Raw genomic sequence first — 15418 nt, forward strand, 5'->3', positions numbered from 1 at the left:
TTTTAAATGACAGACTTTCTGGATAAAGGATTCTCAGCTGCATATTTTTTCTGTTAAACACATTGAAGATCTCCTGCCATTCCTTTCTGGCCTGCCAAGTTTCAGAAGAGAGATCGGTCACGAGTCTTATAGGTCTTCCTGTATATGTGAGGGCACGTCTATCCCTCGCTGCTTTCAGAATTTTCTCTTTATCCTTGTATTTTGCCAGTTTCACTATGGTATGTCGTGCAAAAGATCGATTCAAGTTACATCTGAAGGGAGTTCTCTGTGCCTCTTGGATTTCAATGCCTTTTTCCTTGCCCAGTTCAGGGAAGTTCTCACCTATTATTTCTTCAAGTACACCTTCAGCACGTTTCCCTCTCTCTTCCTCCTCTGGAATACCAATTATGCATATATTATTTCTCTTTAGTGCATCACTTAGTTCTCTAATTTTCCCCTCATACTCCTGGATTTTTTTTATCTCTCTTTTTCTCAGCTTCCTCTTTTTCCATAATTTTATCTTCTAGTTCACCTATTCTCTCCTCTGCCTCTTCAATCCGAGCCGTGGTCATTTCCATTTTATTTTGCAGGTCGTTTATAGCGTTTTTCAGCTCCTTCTGAGTATTCCTTAGTACCTTGATCTCTGTAGCAAGAGATTCTCTGCTGTCCTCTATACTGTTTTCAAGCCCAGCGATTAATTTTATGACTATTATTCTAAATTCCCTTTCTGTTATATTGTTTAAATCCTTTTTGATCAGTTCATTAGCTGTTGTTATTTCCTGGAGATTCTTTTGAGGGGAATTCTTCCGTTTGGTCATTTTGGATAGTCCCTGGAGTGGTGCGGACCTGCAGGGCACTTCCCCTGTGCTGTCTTGAGTAACTTGCATTGGTGGGTGGGGTCGCAGTCAGACCTGATGTCTGCCCCCTGCCCACCGCTGGGGCCACAGTCAGACTGGTGTGTGCCTTCTCTTCCCCTCTCCTAGGGGCGGGTTTCACTGTGGGGTGATGTGGCCGATCTGGGCTACTTGCACACTGCCAGGCTTGTGGTGCTGGGGATCTGGCGTATTAGCTGGGGTGGATAGGCAAGGTGCACAGGGGCGGGAGGGGCAGGCTTAGCTCGATTCTCCTTCAGAGATCCGCTTTGGGAGGGGCCCTGCGGCACCGGGAGAGAGTCAGACCTGCCGGAGGGATGGATCCGCAGAAGCACAGCGTTGGGTGTTTGCGGGGTGCAAGCAAGTTCCCTGGCAGGAACTGGTTCCCTTTGGAATTTTGGCTGGGGGATGGGCGAGGGAGATGGCGCTGGTGAGCGCCTTTGTTCCCCACCAAACTGAGCTCTGTTGTCCGGGGCTCAACAACTCTCCCTCCCGTTGTCCTCCAGCCCTCCCGTTCTCCGAGCAGAGCTGTTAACTTATAACCTTCCAGATGTCAAGTCCTGCTTGCTATTGGAACACTCCGTCCAGCCCCTCCGCTTTTGCCAGCCAGACTCGGGGGCTCTGCTTGGCCGGCGGGCCGCCCCTCTGTCCCAGCTCCCTCCCGCCAGTCCATGGAGCACGCTCCGCCTCTCCGCCCTTCCTACCCTCTTACGTGGGCCTCTCGTCTGCGCTTGGCTCTGGAGACTCCGTTCTGCTAATCCTCTGGCAGTTTTCTGGGTTATTTAGGCAGGTGTAGGTGGAATCTAAGTGGTCAGCAGGACGCGCGGTGAGCCCAGCGTCCTCCTACGCCACCATCTTCCCTTGTCTCAATGTATATTTCTCAATAGTCATTGCTTAAACATTAAAGTATTACAACCTTATTAGCAGTGAATGTGAAAATCACATTCCAACTAATGTATACAAACTGATAGTTTCTTCAAATGAAGTATGAAGTTTGCCACTAACTTGGTTTGCCTTTGTATTAGGTAACAGATGATTGGAAGATACTTTTTCCCCTCAGTGATAGGTTTCTGTCTGTTGTTTCTATTGCAATAGCATCCTCTCTAACACCAGTTTTCTCTTTCCTCTCTGCCCTGTTCTCTGCCCACACACTGTTTCCTTATTCTGTAACTCCATAGCTCCAAAGGTAGCATGAACATGAAATGCTCCTTTTTAGGTAACATACTGTAGTATTACAAGATTTGTTTCGTGGGCCCAGTATTCCTTGATTATTTTGTTTGGTTAGACCTATTAATCAGCTGACTTATTTTGGCTCATTACGTGTCCGCCTTCCCAGGGGAGAGGGTGCTGACTACAGATTAAATGGTTGTGACTTTCTCAGAATTTGATTTGGCTTGTTCTCTATTTTTAAAACATTTTCTCTTGTTATATTTACTAATGTGGCACTGTAAATGTGTAGGTAAATAAATTCATTACATTGTGTAACAAGTATGTGCTTTTTATTCTATTCGTTGTTCCTTCTCCAAAGTTTTCTAATGACCTCTTCCTTTGTCAGCAATCCAAGAAGACAGTCTTTTGCAGATTTAGAAAACACACAGTTTAAGTATTATTCTTTTTTTATTCCATGAGAAGTAGGGGATGAGCATTTAGAAAAAAAGTATTTGTCACAGTAATTGTTTTTTCCTGATGATAGTAATTGAAAATACTTACTTTTGGATTCTGAATTATCTTTTATGATGAATCTAGGGAAAATTGTGAAATTAATTTTAATAATAAGCTTAGGTTTACTTTGTATTTAACATTGCCATGTTTCTTGTAGATAGATACAATTAAATGAAAAAACAAAACCATTTGGAAAAATTTGCTAGGGCAGTTAGTTGTTTTGTTGGGATGTGCTACTACAGTCAACTTTCTGTGTCAGTTGTAAAGTATTCTAGATTTAGAATAAGCTCTTGCATTTAAGGCTGTGAGTGGATAGCACGTGTCTGTGAAATCTTCTCATGTGATATAAGATCGCATAGTTAGAAGATCATGTAAGATGTTCTAAGACCTTCGAGTTTGACCTGGACTGCTTTCTAGCAGCTTGCCCTGACTTCACCTGCTCCACCATAGAATCTTGTGTGCTCTTTATTATAGAATTTTTAGGTTGTGTTTCTTTCTGGGATGTGAAGTCATGAAGGGTAAGGGTATATTTATATCTTACTAATTTCTGCATCCCTCGTATCGTTTTAACATAGTAGTTACTCCCCACGTGGTAGATGAAGGAATGGATGAGTGAATGACAGCTCAACATTTTGGGATATGTTTTACTTTCTTATGTATAGAATTTACATTTAATTATGGATCACAGACCTAAAATATACCTTAGAGATTTTGTCTAAATCTCTCTGGAGGAATATAAATAAGATTAATTCAAACCTGTAAGTACTCTTTTAAGTTCTAAAGCTTATTTTTGGTCTAAAGACATGATTTTTTGAAATATTATCTTTTTTTTTTTTAACTGCATCAGATCATTGGTTTGAAATCATGGGTAAGAACTTTTTTTTAATTTAAAATAATTGTTTTTGTGGTTGGGCAAGATCTCATAGACTTGTGACGCGTTGGCTATGGAATACATAAAATCAGATCTAAAACCAAGTGTAGTATGTAAGAGATGCTTATGGGGCTGTTTTCTAACCACCTCATTTGCCAGGAATAGCACATTTATAAGATGGAGCTGGGTGCCGATCACACAGCAGTGGGCCACCTTGGGAGATCGAGATGCGGTGAGAGTAGTTCATTCTCAGTGCAGGCAGAACCAGGCTGTGTGGTTTAGAGGGACTTTTAAAACAATAGCAAAGCTGTTTTAAAGGCAGTCAGCTCTTTATTATCACCATTTCCTGGCACTTTTGAAAAAGTTTGGTAATGAATGCTGTTCGCCTAGGACAGATAGTCCCCACCCTCTGCCTTCTTGATAAGTCCCCAAAAGAACCTGTGACTTCTTAAGGGACATACCTCAGTTTGAAGTCTTCATTTCACTTGGATTTCTGTTTGTTTTCTTATCCCGACAGCACACAACTGCATTACCTTTTTCAAATATATGTGAACATTTAAGATAAATTAGGCCAGTTGTTATTCAAATCTGATTTACTAGGTAACAATGATTATTACCTCTTAAATTTACCAAAGCTATTAATTTACGTATTTACATTTAAATTAATCCTATCTATATAATTGTCTTCCTCTCACCTGCCTAGTGGTATTGTGTGTTCAATGTATTTTCCCTAGTTTCCAGCTTTCTGTTTGGTTCAGGGTATTCTGTAATGAATTTAGTTTCTAGTTCATTAGATCTTAATCTATAAGATACATAATTTTTTCTTCTAGGATGCTCTGTCTATATAGTATTAATTATATACTGCTTTATAAGAATTAATGTCTGAAACATAACCAATTATATTGCTAATTATTTCAGCAGTACTTTTATGATTAGTTCATACTTCTCTTTTAAGGTCTTTATGGTTTATTTGACCAAAGAATATATAAAGTTTGCAAATAATTTGTGTATTTTAAAAGCCACAAAGAGAGGTGCAGACGGCATCAGGTGGGGACTAGAGGTCTTGCTTGCTGTATCGTTAACACACACTTCATTACCGTGTAGTAAATAGGACTCCATTTACTGTGGTTGCATTTAATTTTCTAATATTCCTGATAGCTATAAATTTATTAATGTAGCCTCTGTGTGCAGCTAAAACTGGCATCTTTATTTCCTCCTTATGGTTGTATATTTATGTTCTCCAAAGCCTGAAAGAAAAACCCCCTCAGTAATTGATGCATAATTTTTAGGCAATTTTTTCCACTTAATGAAAGCTTATAATTTTTTTCTTTTTTTTGAAACTAGAGTCAAGTATGCCCATTCCTTATAGACCCTTCTTCTCGAGCTACAGAGTGGTTGAAGACACATTTGAAAGACTCAAGATTGGAAGTTATTAACCAGCAGGTGTGTAGTACTTATAATTGAGCTGCTGACTAGGGATAGCATCTTAGGGTAACAGAATTCTGGGTCCGTATTCACAAAACATAGGCTTACTGCTGTAACTTACCTGGCTTGGGACCTGGGGAAACAAAGATAATGATTGTAGCTTTGTTTTTCTCATTTGTAAAAACGGGAGGAGAATATTTGCTTGATTCCTCACGTGTGCTGAGCATTAATGTAAGACCTGGGAATTTACTGGTGAGTGACACATTCACCATCCCTGCCCTCAAGGAGATACCAGTCTGGTAGCTGGAGAGACTATTAAATAAGAATTCACACTAAATTACAACTAAAGACATCAGTATAGGATCCCACAGAAATGAAAGTCCCTAACTCCACTTGGAGAAAGTCTCCTGGACTTCTAGCATTCATGTGGTTTCTCTCAATGCCTCTTACTGTCTCCTGCTCCTCACCCTCACCAACAAGCATCTCCACTGTGTCCAAGATTTGACATGCTGCTCAGTGAAATGTAGTCATAGTCTTTTGGGGGGAGTGACTTCTCACTGTCATATTTATCTTGCTGAGGAAATTATCTGGGGTCAGATTTTATTTTGTTTTGTTTGAAGAAGGCCTAGTGTATGATTAATTTTCTTTAAAAAATTTTTAAACATTTTAAAAAAGATGTTAATTTTTGAGAGACAGCAAGTGGAGGAGGGGCAGAGAGAGAGAGAGAGACAGAAACAGAGACAGAGAATCCTAGGCAGGCTCCATGCTATCAACATAGAGCCTGAAGTAGGGCTCAAACTCATGAACTGTGAGATCATGACCTGAGCTGAAATCAAGAGTCAGATGCTTAACCAACTGAGCCACCCAGGTGCCCCATGATTTTCATAGATATTCTTCAGGTGCTTGACCAGTTCTCTCTTTAAAACGTATTTCATTTTTAAAATGGAGGTATTTACCTGATTTGTGTGTATTAAGTATGTATGTATATGTATATATATATATATATATATATATATATATGTGCGTATATATATAAAATACTATCTATATACGATATATATGTATATGTATATATATAATACTATATACAGTATATATATAAATATGTATATATATAATGCAATATATAAAATACTTTATGGACAGCTGGGCGGCTCAGTTGGTTTAAACATCCAATCCTTGATTTCAGCTCAGCTCATGGTCTCACAGTTTGTGGGATCAAGCCCCACATTGGGCTCTGCTTTGACAACATGGAACCTGTTCTGGGTATCTCTCTCTTTTTCTCCCTGCCCCTCCCCACCCACACTGTCTCTCTCTTTCTCAAAATAAACAAGTAAACATTTAAAAAGACTTTAATGCCACTTGGGTTTACAGGAGGAGACTTTAATAATTATGATTCCAAATATTTAATTTTTGTAACCATAGTTGGAGGTTTAAAACTCTTTTGCTAGCTAGAAAGCCTTAAAATTCTTGCATGATTATAGATTTTTGTCCAGAGGTTGTTTTCACAAGAAAAGTTCACTAGAAGTCATCATTTGCCTTTCCTCTTCCATTCAGTGTTTGATTTTGAACATAAGCAAAAAAAAAATAAAAATAAAAAAATAATTGTGCATCAAGTTGAAATTTTAAATTCTAGTAGCAGATTGAAAAATCAAGCTTTTTTATTGTTATTGTAAAAATCTTTATTTTTTATGTGTGTTTAAATTATGAAATCTATTTGATAATTTATTTGACTCTAATGATTCATCACCAAGTACTTAAAACTAGAAACACAATCATGAATAATTTGAATTATTAACATGCGTACTAAATTTTAAAATATTTATATTATTCTTATTAACATCTTCCTTCATTATCTTTGAGGACATTTGTAAATATTAAGGTACTAAAGGAATTAATACGTATTCTTTTTATTCCCTCAGGATAGTAACTTTATCACAGCTCTCGAGCTGGCAGTGCGGTTTGGGAAAACCCTTATTATACAGGAGATGGACGGTGTAGAAGCTGTTCTCTATCCGTTATTGAGACGAGATCTGGTCGCTCAAGGTAAATATTTGACAGTTTCCACAAAATGGCTATTTTTAAAATTTCGAAAGTAATTAGCTTCATAACTAACTTTGACCTTTCTCTGTCTTGCTACCAAATCTAACCAAATGGAAACTTTTCAGGGGGAATATAAGCATGTCCTCCTAGTCTGTGGCAAGTAAATGAATTCTTGAAGTGCCTTTGCGGAGGGGGGTGCTGTGTCGGGGTGTCCCGGGCGCTTCCGGCTGGAGTGACACGGGTGGGGGGGCGAGGGGGGCGCTGTGTTGGGGTGTCCGGGCTGCTCCCAGTTGGAGTGACTCTGGGGGGAGCTGTGTCGGGGTCTCTGGGCTGCCCCTGGCTGGAGTGACGCGGCAGGGAGGTGGGGGGGAAGGCTGAGGGGGGGTGCGCCGTGTCGGGGTCTTCTGGAACACAGTTGGTCGGAACAGTCACACTCAGGGCTGAGATTGTTTGCAGGGAAAAGATAGAAAGCAAATCAGCAAAGAGAAAACGGACCATAAGTGAGGTCAGGAGTCCAGAAACAAGGTGCAGGCCTCTAAGTCCTCTGCCATTGGAGTCACACAGGAAGTGCTTACTCTCCCAGGACCAGGTTGTGAAATGTCATATACCAAGGAAGCTTACTGCGTACAAACTCAGACCCTAGTTTTTACTGGGGGTAATTTTTTTTTTAATGTTTGTTTATTTTTGAGAGAGACAGAGACAGAGCATGAGTGGGGGAGCGGCAGAGAGAGGGAGACAGAATCTGAAGCAGGCTCCAGGCTTGGAGCGGTCAGCACAGAGCCCTATGCAGGGCTTGAACCCACAAACCGCAGAGCTGAAGTTGGTAGCTTAACCTATTGAGCCACCCAGATGCCCCACTGGGGTCTAAGTATGTAAGCTCATTCGGCCTGGCATGTGGCAGATTTCCGGTTTCCCCAAACAAAAACGCAAGTGTTCAGCACAAACCACATTATTTGTACAAACAGTGAAAACGCAGTGAGCCACTCTTCCACCATGTTCTGGGTAAGGTAAGAACCCTCCCCAAATCCAAATTCCCAGAATCCTCTTAGGGGCCCATCTCGTAAGCAGGATGGTGTGGGGGTGGCCCAGTCTCAGGACTGCTTTGTAGGTACCTGAGCCAGCCTTTGGCGAGTAGAAAGGAATGCATTTAAACTCGAGACCGTATTGTCCTGATTCATACCACACACATCACTGCCACTACAGCATTTATGTTCACGCCGCAAGGTTTAAATAGAAACTGGAGTCATTGGGCAAACCAGGGACAGAGTGAAAAACGCATTCATAGATCACTTGCTGTTTTGCACATCAGTGTGCTTGGGCTGCCAGTGGCTGTGTGTTGTGAAGCGAGCTTTGGTAGGGGCCCTTGTGACCTGGAGTAACCTTCGACATCAGTCTCCGGTCTCAGTTCGTCTCTTCTTTACTGGTCCTTCCTCAGATCTGTTGACCAGCTCCTGCTATTCTGTCTTAAAGGGGAGGTGGGAATGAAGCTTTAGGGCCATCTGGATTTGTCCCTTCAGCCTGTTTGGCCCTTGAAGGCTCCCTGAATCTGAGCCTCTGTCAGCTGTGACTGGTGTTGGGTGTTGGCAGTGTCCGTAGCATCATCTGAGAAGGGGTGTTGACAAGGTCCCTTGAAGTTGGATCTGGTGCAGAGTTACATATTTCACATCCTGAGCGGTTCACATTATGAACCCCTCTTCCCCCTGGCTGTGCATGGCTGTTTGGGTTAGTCTGTTTATTTCAGTATTAGGGAAAGAGAGTTCGTCTCTGCCCTTAACTTATTTTTTCTGCCTTTCTCCCAGGGTTGCACTTCACAGTAGTTGGAATCTTTTATCCTCTTTGCATATATTTCAGATTGTTGTCTTCCAGCATGTTGAGTTGCCCGTGAATTGCCATTTTGTCATCATATGTTTCCTTTGGGGACAGAGGATGGCTGTCCTAGAACCACATTAAACAGTCTGTGTCCAATTTTAGTTACATCCCCTGTCCCTAATCTAAGTATGAACTGCCTGTCTACATACTGAGGTCAGTCAGCACAGATGGTAGGATTGGAATGTACTTTTCCTCCTCACATTTATGCTGTTCAGAAATCCCTTCAAATGTGTACTGATGGAAAAGAAGGGCAAGGGACAGCTCCTCTTCAGATTCTCGTTGTTTTTACTTCCGGAGTCACACGTGCCTCGTGACTCTGCCCAAGCAGAAGGTCCATGTGCCAGTTTGCAGTTGGTAAGCAACTAAAGACTGTGGACAAGCCAGCCTCTTAGAAGTTGTTGAGGGAGAGGCTGGTGTGGTGGGCAGATAGTATAAGTTTTGCTAATAACAGACGTCAAAAGCATTTTTCATTGATTGTTTCAGTCCAGTGGTTATTTCATTTCCATTTTGGGGTTGGGTCTGGATCGGGAATTATTGTAGAGATGAAAACTGAACATTCTGGTTGGCTTTTTAGTCTGGATGCTTCCTTTTAGAAGCATACGGGCATTTGTATGTACAACAGAGATGAAGTTTGTGATCAGTCGTTGTATCTGTTTCTCGTGGCTGGTTCTCCATATGGGTATGTCTCCCTGGTGGCCCAACTGGACCCAGGACCTGAACACAGCCAGACCACTGCTTCTCAAACAGGAGTGATGTTGTCCCCCAGAGGGCATTTGGCAAGGCCTGGGGACATTTTTGGTTGCAACAGTTTGGGTGGTCTATGGCAGAGACCTCTTAAAATGCTCAGGACCTCTCCTTCCAAGAAATGGTTTTCCAGCACAAATTGCCAGGAGTGTTGAAGTTGAATAATGCTAAGTTAGCTCACTCGTTCTGACTCATAAATCAACTGCACTGTTGTATTTTAGTAACTGTCACCATGGCCTTATTGCCAAGAACACTCCCTGATATTATGCTAAGTGAAATTAGTCAGAGAAAGACAAAAATCATATGACTTCACTCATATGAGGACTTTAAGAGACAAAACAGATGATCATAGGGGAAGGGAAAAAAAATAATATAAAAACAGGGAGGGGGACAAAACAGAAGAGACTCATAAATATGGAGAGCGAACTGAGGGTTACTGGAGGGGTTGTGGGAGGAGGGATGGGCTGAATGGGTAAGGGGCACTAAGGAATCTACTCCTGAAATCATTGTTGCACTATATGCTAACTAATTTGGTTGTAAATTTAAAAAAATAAAAAATAAAATTAAAAAAAAAACAAAAAAACCCCGAATGCTCCCTGAAGTCAGCTCATTGGACAGGATCCTCACTGCTCTGGATTCCCAGAAATTTTGTCTATGGATAGTGTATGGGCTGTAGCATGCCTTTGGATTTTCTTATGTGAGATTGCAGACGTCTGTAATGCTGTGCATCTGAAGGACACCGGGTCAAAGGCAGCAGTGTTTTACACTTGCTCAGATTTCTTCCAAAGTTGCCTTTTGCAGTTTTGCAGGAGCAGCCTTTCAAAACCAGCCACACGTTTGTTGACCAGATACATAGGCTTTTGTAAAAATTCCAGGAATGAAAGATGCTGCTTATAGTAGGCCAAGAAAGGAATCGTTATTCTCTCTCTTTGTATATGGTAGTTATAGAGACAGCAGTTTATTCTTAACTTGCTTGGGCAGTGTCGCTTTGGTTATTTGATTGGCAGGGTTTTGTATTTGTCCTCACTTAAGTCCTATTCATCTTTAGTCATTTGGGCTTGGATGGTATTGAATACAATGTGGGCAGTTCTGTTGGTGGAGACCATTACCAAAAGGTTATCCATATAATAGGATGTTTGGGCCCATAGGACAGTTGACATGGTACTTTGGATTTATCTAGCTCAGATGATGATAAATTTCTGGAGAGTTTGGGCCTGTGGGGGTATACTGTATACAGTGTCCATATCTGTTATAAATGTTGATGAAACCAAACCAAACAGTATTCTCGAACGTGGATCAGGATTGGAACTGAGATACTGAACAAATAAATTGGGACTTTCCCTGGAAAGAGAGCAGGCAACCAAATTTTGTGCTTATTCCTAGTCATTCTGTCTCCATAGTTCTCTAAAGTACAGTAAAGATTTTGTGTCCAGAAGAAAAAAAATTAACTTTATTCTCTACTCCATAGGCTAACTCCAGTGTAAGTCAAGACTTGATGCAATTGAGACTGTGTTGGGCATTATGATATAGGGCTTATACATAAGGGTCCTTTTGGGACAATGAACCATTTCCTTTGGGCATTTTTTTTTAAATTCTGTATCAAAATAATACATGCCTAGTTGACAAAATCAAATAGTGCAGAATGGCAGCTGAGTTCCGTTCCTCCCCTCCTCATGACTAGTCCTACTTACCAGAGAAGACCAGTTATTTTTCAATTTTAACATTTTATTAAAATATACACATGCATGTGTACAGTTTATGCATTTTTACAAACAGAATACACCTTTGTAAGCGTTCAGATCAAGACATAGACCTGTGTCTGTACCCCAGAAGCCCCCTATTTGGCCGCCCTCCTCAGTGAGGATGACCACGGGCCTGACGTGCAGCAGGATGGATAATTTTGCTTGCATTCTCATGCTGCGTCAACGGGAAAGAAGGAGCGAGGCCCTGAGTCCCATCGCACTGGCCTGGCTCTTGTGGCCTGGCTGTGCTGTTGTCCTGGTGCACGTGCCTCGTTCCACAGCACCAACATCCCATGGCTCCTCCTGTGACCGTCCTCATGTCTAGGCGCAGAATCAAGGGCACTCCCCGTACCAGAAAAATAACCAGACATCTTCGTCTCCCAGCTAATTTGGTGACTTCTGATTTTTTTTTAACCATTTATAACGTAGTCCCCCTCCATTTCTCTCACCTCCTAGATAAACGTTATTAAGATACCAGTCACAGATTTGGCTGCTGTTTCTGATAGCATCCGTTCCCCAGCAAACCACACTTCCCTTGAACCGTCTTTCAGTCGCCTAACATAAGCCCCAGTCCTGTAACAGGTGGCCAATACCCTCTTGCCAAGACAGCACGTTTTCTTAGGATGATCTGTCTTTGGTTGCAGATTGGCAGCAAATGTGAGCTGAGGACCTTTAAGCACTGGATTTATTTTGTATGTTTGTGTCCTATAATTTGTGTGTATGTCAGGCTTGCTAAAGTTCTGTGTATTTTCAAACATTTGTTCATTTCATCCAAATTGTCAAATGTTTTGGTGTATTTTTTACATAATGTTCTCATAACTTTGTAATTTCAGTTGGCTTTGTAATGATGTCTCCTTGTTTCTTGACATTAATAATTTTTTTTTCTTTTTTTTCCTCCATTAGTCTTTGATAAGTGTTTATCAGTTTTACTAATCTTTTCGAAATACCAACTTTTAATGTTGTCAGTTTTTTTCATTGTATGTTTAAACTGGGTCTTTGCTCTTCATTATTTCATTCCTGTTACTGCCTTAGATTTCCTTTGGTGGTTTTTTTGCTAGATTCTTGAGATGAAATTCAAAATATTGATATTCAATCTGTTTTTTAATATATGCATTTATGTCTGTAAATTTCCCTCTCAGCCCTTTGCCAGCTTCGTACCATAAGTTTTGACTTCTTCTTTGATTCGTCAGATTACTTGGCTCTTTTGTTGTTATATAATTTCCAGGTAGTTGGAGTTTTTTTAGATTCCTTTTTTGTTGTTGATTTTCAGCATAACTCTTTCATGGCCAAGGAGCTTACTCTGAACTACTCACTTGTTTACCTCCTGTTGAAGCTTTCTCTGTGATTGGACATTGGTTAATTTTCATGTGTGTTCCATGTACAAATGAAAATTATGTGAAATTTGCTCTTCGTTTTAATTTTTTTCTAAAGTCAGTTAAGTTTATTAGTTGTAGTGTTATCTGCTATATTTTGTTTTTTTCTATGATTTGTTGAGAGATTTCTTAAAGGCTCTATGATTTTGAATTTGTTTCGTTTTTATATAGTTTCTTCAGTTTTTGCTTTAAGTATTTTGAAGCTGTGTTTCAGGATACATACATATTTGAAAATGTGATATTTTCCTGTTTGGATTCTTTTCTTTACCATTATGAAACGTCCTTCCTTTTCTTCAGAAGTGTATCAGGTTTTAGAGTCTGATATTAGAATGGTTACAATACTTTGGGAGGCTAGTTTTTGTACTACTTTCACTTCTTTTATTTATTCTTTTACTTTCAATTTTCTGTTGGTCTTGTTTCTAAAGGGTGCCTCTCATTAGCAGTTTGTCGTTTGGTTTTGCATTTTCAGTCACCACGCTGCCCTAATATGTCATGTAAGTCAATGCAGCTGACCTTGTCATAGAATACCTGATACAGTTTTCTAATTGACATGATTTTTTTTGTTGTTAAAACATTTTCTGTATATTTTTAATGGTCATCCTGCATATAACAATATATATCTTGGACTTACCATTTTAATACAAATAAATACTTTGCCACTTCTCTCCTGTGCACTTTAACGCCACGTATCCCCTGCCTGTCTTTGCATTATCTCTATGGCCCACGTGATAATTATTGTTCTTCAAGTCCGTACGTCCACACATTTATCCTTTCTACTTCTCTGAAATTCTGCCAGCATTTCATTATCTTGTTTCCAGCGAGGTTGTTTTTCTTTTTCTACATTTTACTTCCAGTGTAGTTAACATCCAGTGTTGTGTTAGCGTCAGACTGCGATGTCTTGACTCCGCACTCTGCCCGTTGGCTGTCAGCCGGTGCTCCTGGTGGTGGGAGTGCTCTTAGTGCCCATCTCAGTTATGTGGCTTCTGTCTGAACTGTTTCCTTTTGTGCTTCATTGAGTGAAGGTCCACTGGAAACAAACTTCTTTTATTTTTGAAGGATATTTTTTTTTTCTGCCTGACGTGGAACTTGGGGTTGGTTTTTATTTTCTTTAGCACTTTTGGGTTTTTATTCCTTCGTCTTCTAGTTTATGTCATTCCTGTTGAGAGGTCACCTGCTGAGTTTATTCTTGCTCTTTTGTAAGTGAAGTGCCATTTTTCTCTAGATGCTTTAGAATTTTTCTTGGTCATTGGTTTTCAGTGGTTTGATTATGATGTCCTTCAGACTGGTTTTCTTTTCATTTATCCTGCTTAAATTACCTTGAACCATTCCAGTGAATGTAGAAGTATTTCATTGATCTTTTAATTTTGGGTTTCTCTGATAATGACTCTGGTTCAACATTGTTTTGATAGATTTTTGGACAGAGGTAGACCATTCTCCATAAAGTGCTATTGAATTATTTTCATATTAACTTGAAGTTTTTAAGTAAAAAATTTAAATCTATTCTGAGGTTCTCAAAAATTCTGTCCACTATTTTTCTTAACCTTTGAAAATCTTTGAAAACATGTATTTTGTTCTTAAAAATAAATTAGTTGTAAAATTAAAATTGTAAGTTATGGTATAATTGTTGATTCATTCCACTGTACATGATGTATAATGGATATCATTGTTTATCCCTATTTGTATAAGAGCTGATTTATAGGGCATTCTGGTTAATAGTCTCTTGGGTAGCCTGTTGCTGTTTCATACTCTACTGAAAAGCCTATAAACTACCAACTATTTAGAAATACCAGAAAATATACATTATACTTTTTAATGTCATGTAGCAAAAGATAGAATACTGAAGCCAACTGATAATTTCATTTTTAAAACATAGGACCACGTTACGTGGTACAAATAGGTGACAAAATTATCGACTACAATGAAGAATTCCGCCTTTTCTTGTCAACAAGAAACCCCAACCCCTTCATCCCGCCGGACGCAGCCGCCATCGTTACGGAGGTTAACTTCACCACCACTAGAAGTGGATTGCGAGGCCAGGTGCGTGCAGGTGGGCGGTGCGCCGCCTGGGACATCTTCTGTAGCTCTGTGAATACATGATTCCTTGTTGGAGTCTGTCTCGAGAAGCTGATGAGCATGTAAACTTCGGGAAACACCTTGAAAATGTATTTGTGAGTTAGAGTAGTAAAGCATTCAGGTTTCCTTTATCCTTTGCGTGAGACACTTGTCGTTAACATCAAGCTGCTGCCTTTGGTTTTATGGCCGGTTTCCGTCGTGTGTAGTGGAATTGAAGAGAAAGAAGGATCATAGACTAAGATCAGCTACTTTTTCTTTTTTAATGGTGAAAACTGAGGTTTCACTGTGAAAATTGCATTTCATTGACTTACTTGGCTAGGGGAGCAAGGGTGTCTGATTCCTCATGTGACATTTTTCCCCCACTAGAATATAGGCCTCTTTGAATTCCCTGCATCTGTGTATGACTTACTGCACTTCAGAATATTTTATGAATCTCAGAGTGAGTTTTTATATCTAGATTTTTATTTACAGAGTTCCTTCCTCACTCTCTTTTTAAAGACATTGTGCCTGTTGACTTGTTAATCTTTTTTAAAGTTTATTTGTTTATTTTTAGACAGAGGGCATCAGCGGAGTAGGGGCAGAGAGAGGGGGAGAGAGTAGAGTAGGGACAGAGAGAGAGAATCCCAAGCAGATTCCACACTGATTCCACACTGACAGCACAGAGCCCGTCTCAGGGCTCAAATCCATGAACCGTGAGATCATGACCTGAGCCGAAGTCGGACGCTTAACCGACTGAGCCACTCAGGCGCCCCGACGTTGCTTTGT

At 40.2% G+C, this 15418-nt stretch overlaps 1 protein-coding gene across 11 annotated transcripts in view; it reads left to right on the forward strand.

Annotated features, from left to right (window-relative positions):
• DYNC2H1 (dynein cytoplasmic 2 heavy chain 1) overlaps positions 1 to 15418 on the forward strand; it is a 355486-nt gene that overhangs the window by 139196 nt on the left and 200872 nt on the right. For all 11 annotated transcript variants that reach the window (XM_047878743.1, XM_047878737.1, XM_047878734.1 and 8 more), the window contains 3 exons: positions 4729 to 4827; positions 6732 to 6855; positions 14454 to 14617. In XM_047878743.1, the coding sequence (XP_047734699.1) occupies positions 4729 to 4827; positions 6732 to 6855; positions 14454 to 14617 (387 nt within the window). The remainder of the gene's footprint in view (positions 1 to 4728; positions 4828 to 6731; positions 6856 to 14453; positions 14618 to 15418) is intronic.

The sequence above is a fragment of the Prionailurus viverrinus genome, chromosome D1 (assembly GCF_022837055.1).
Source record: "Prionailurus viverrinus isolate Anna chromosome D1, UM_Priviv_1.0, whole genome shotgun sequence".
In the NCBI taxonomy this organism is placed as follows: domain Eukaryota; kingdom Metazoa; phylum Chordata; class Mammalia; order Carnivora; family Felidae; genus Prionailurus; species Prionailurus viverrinus.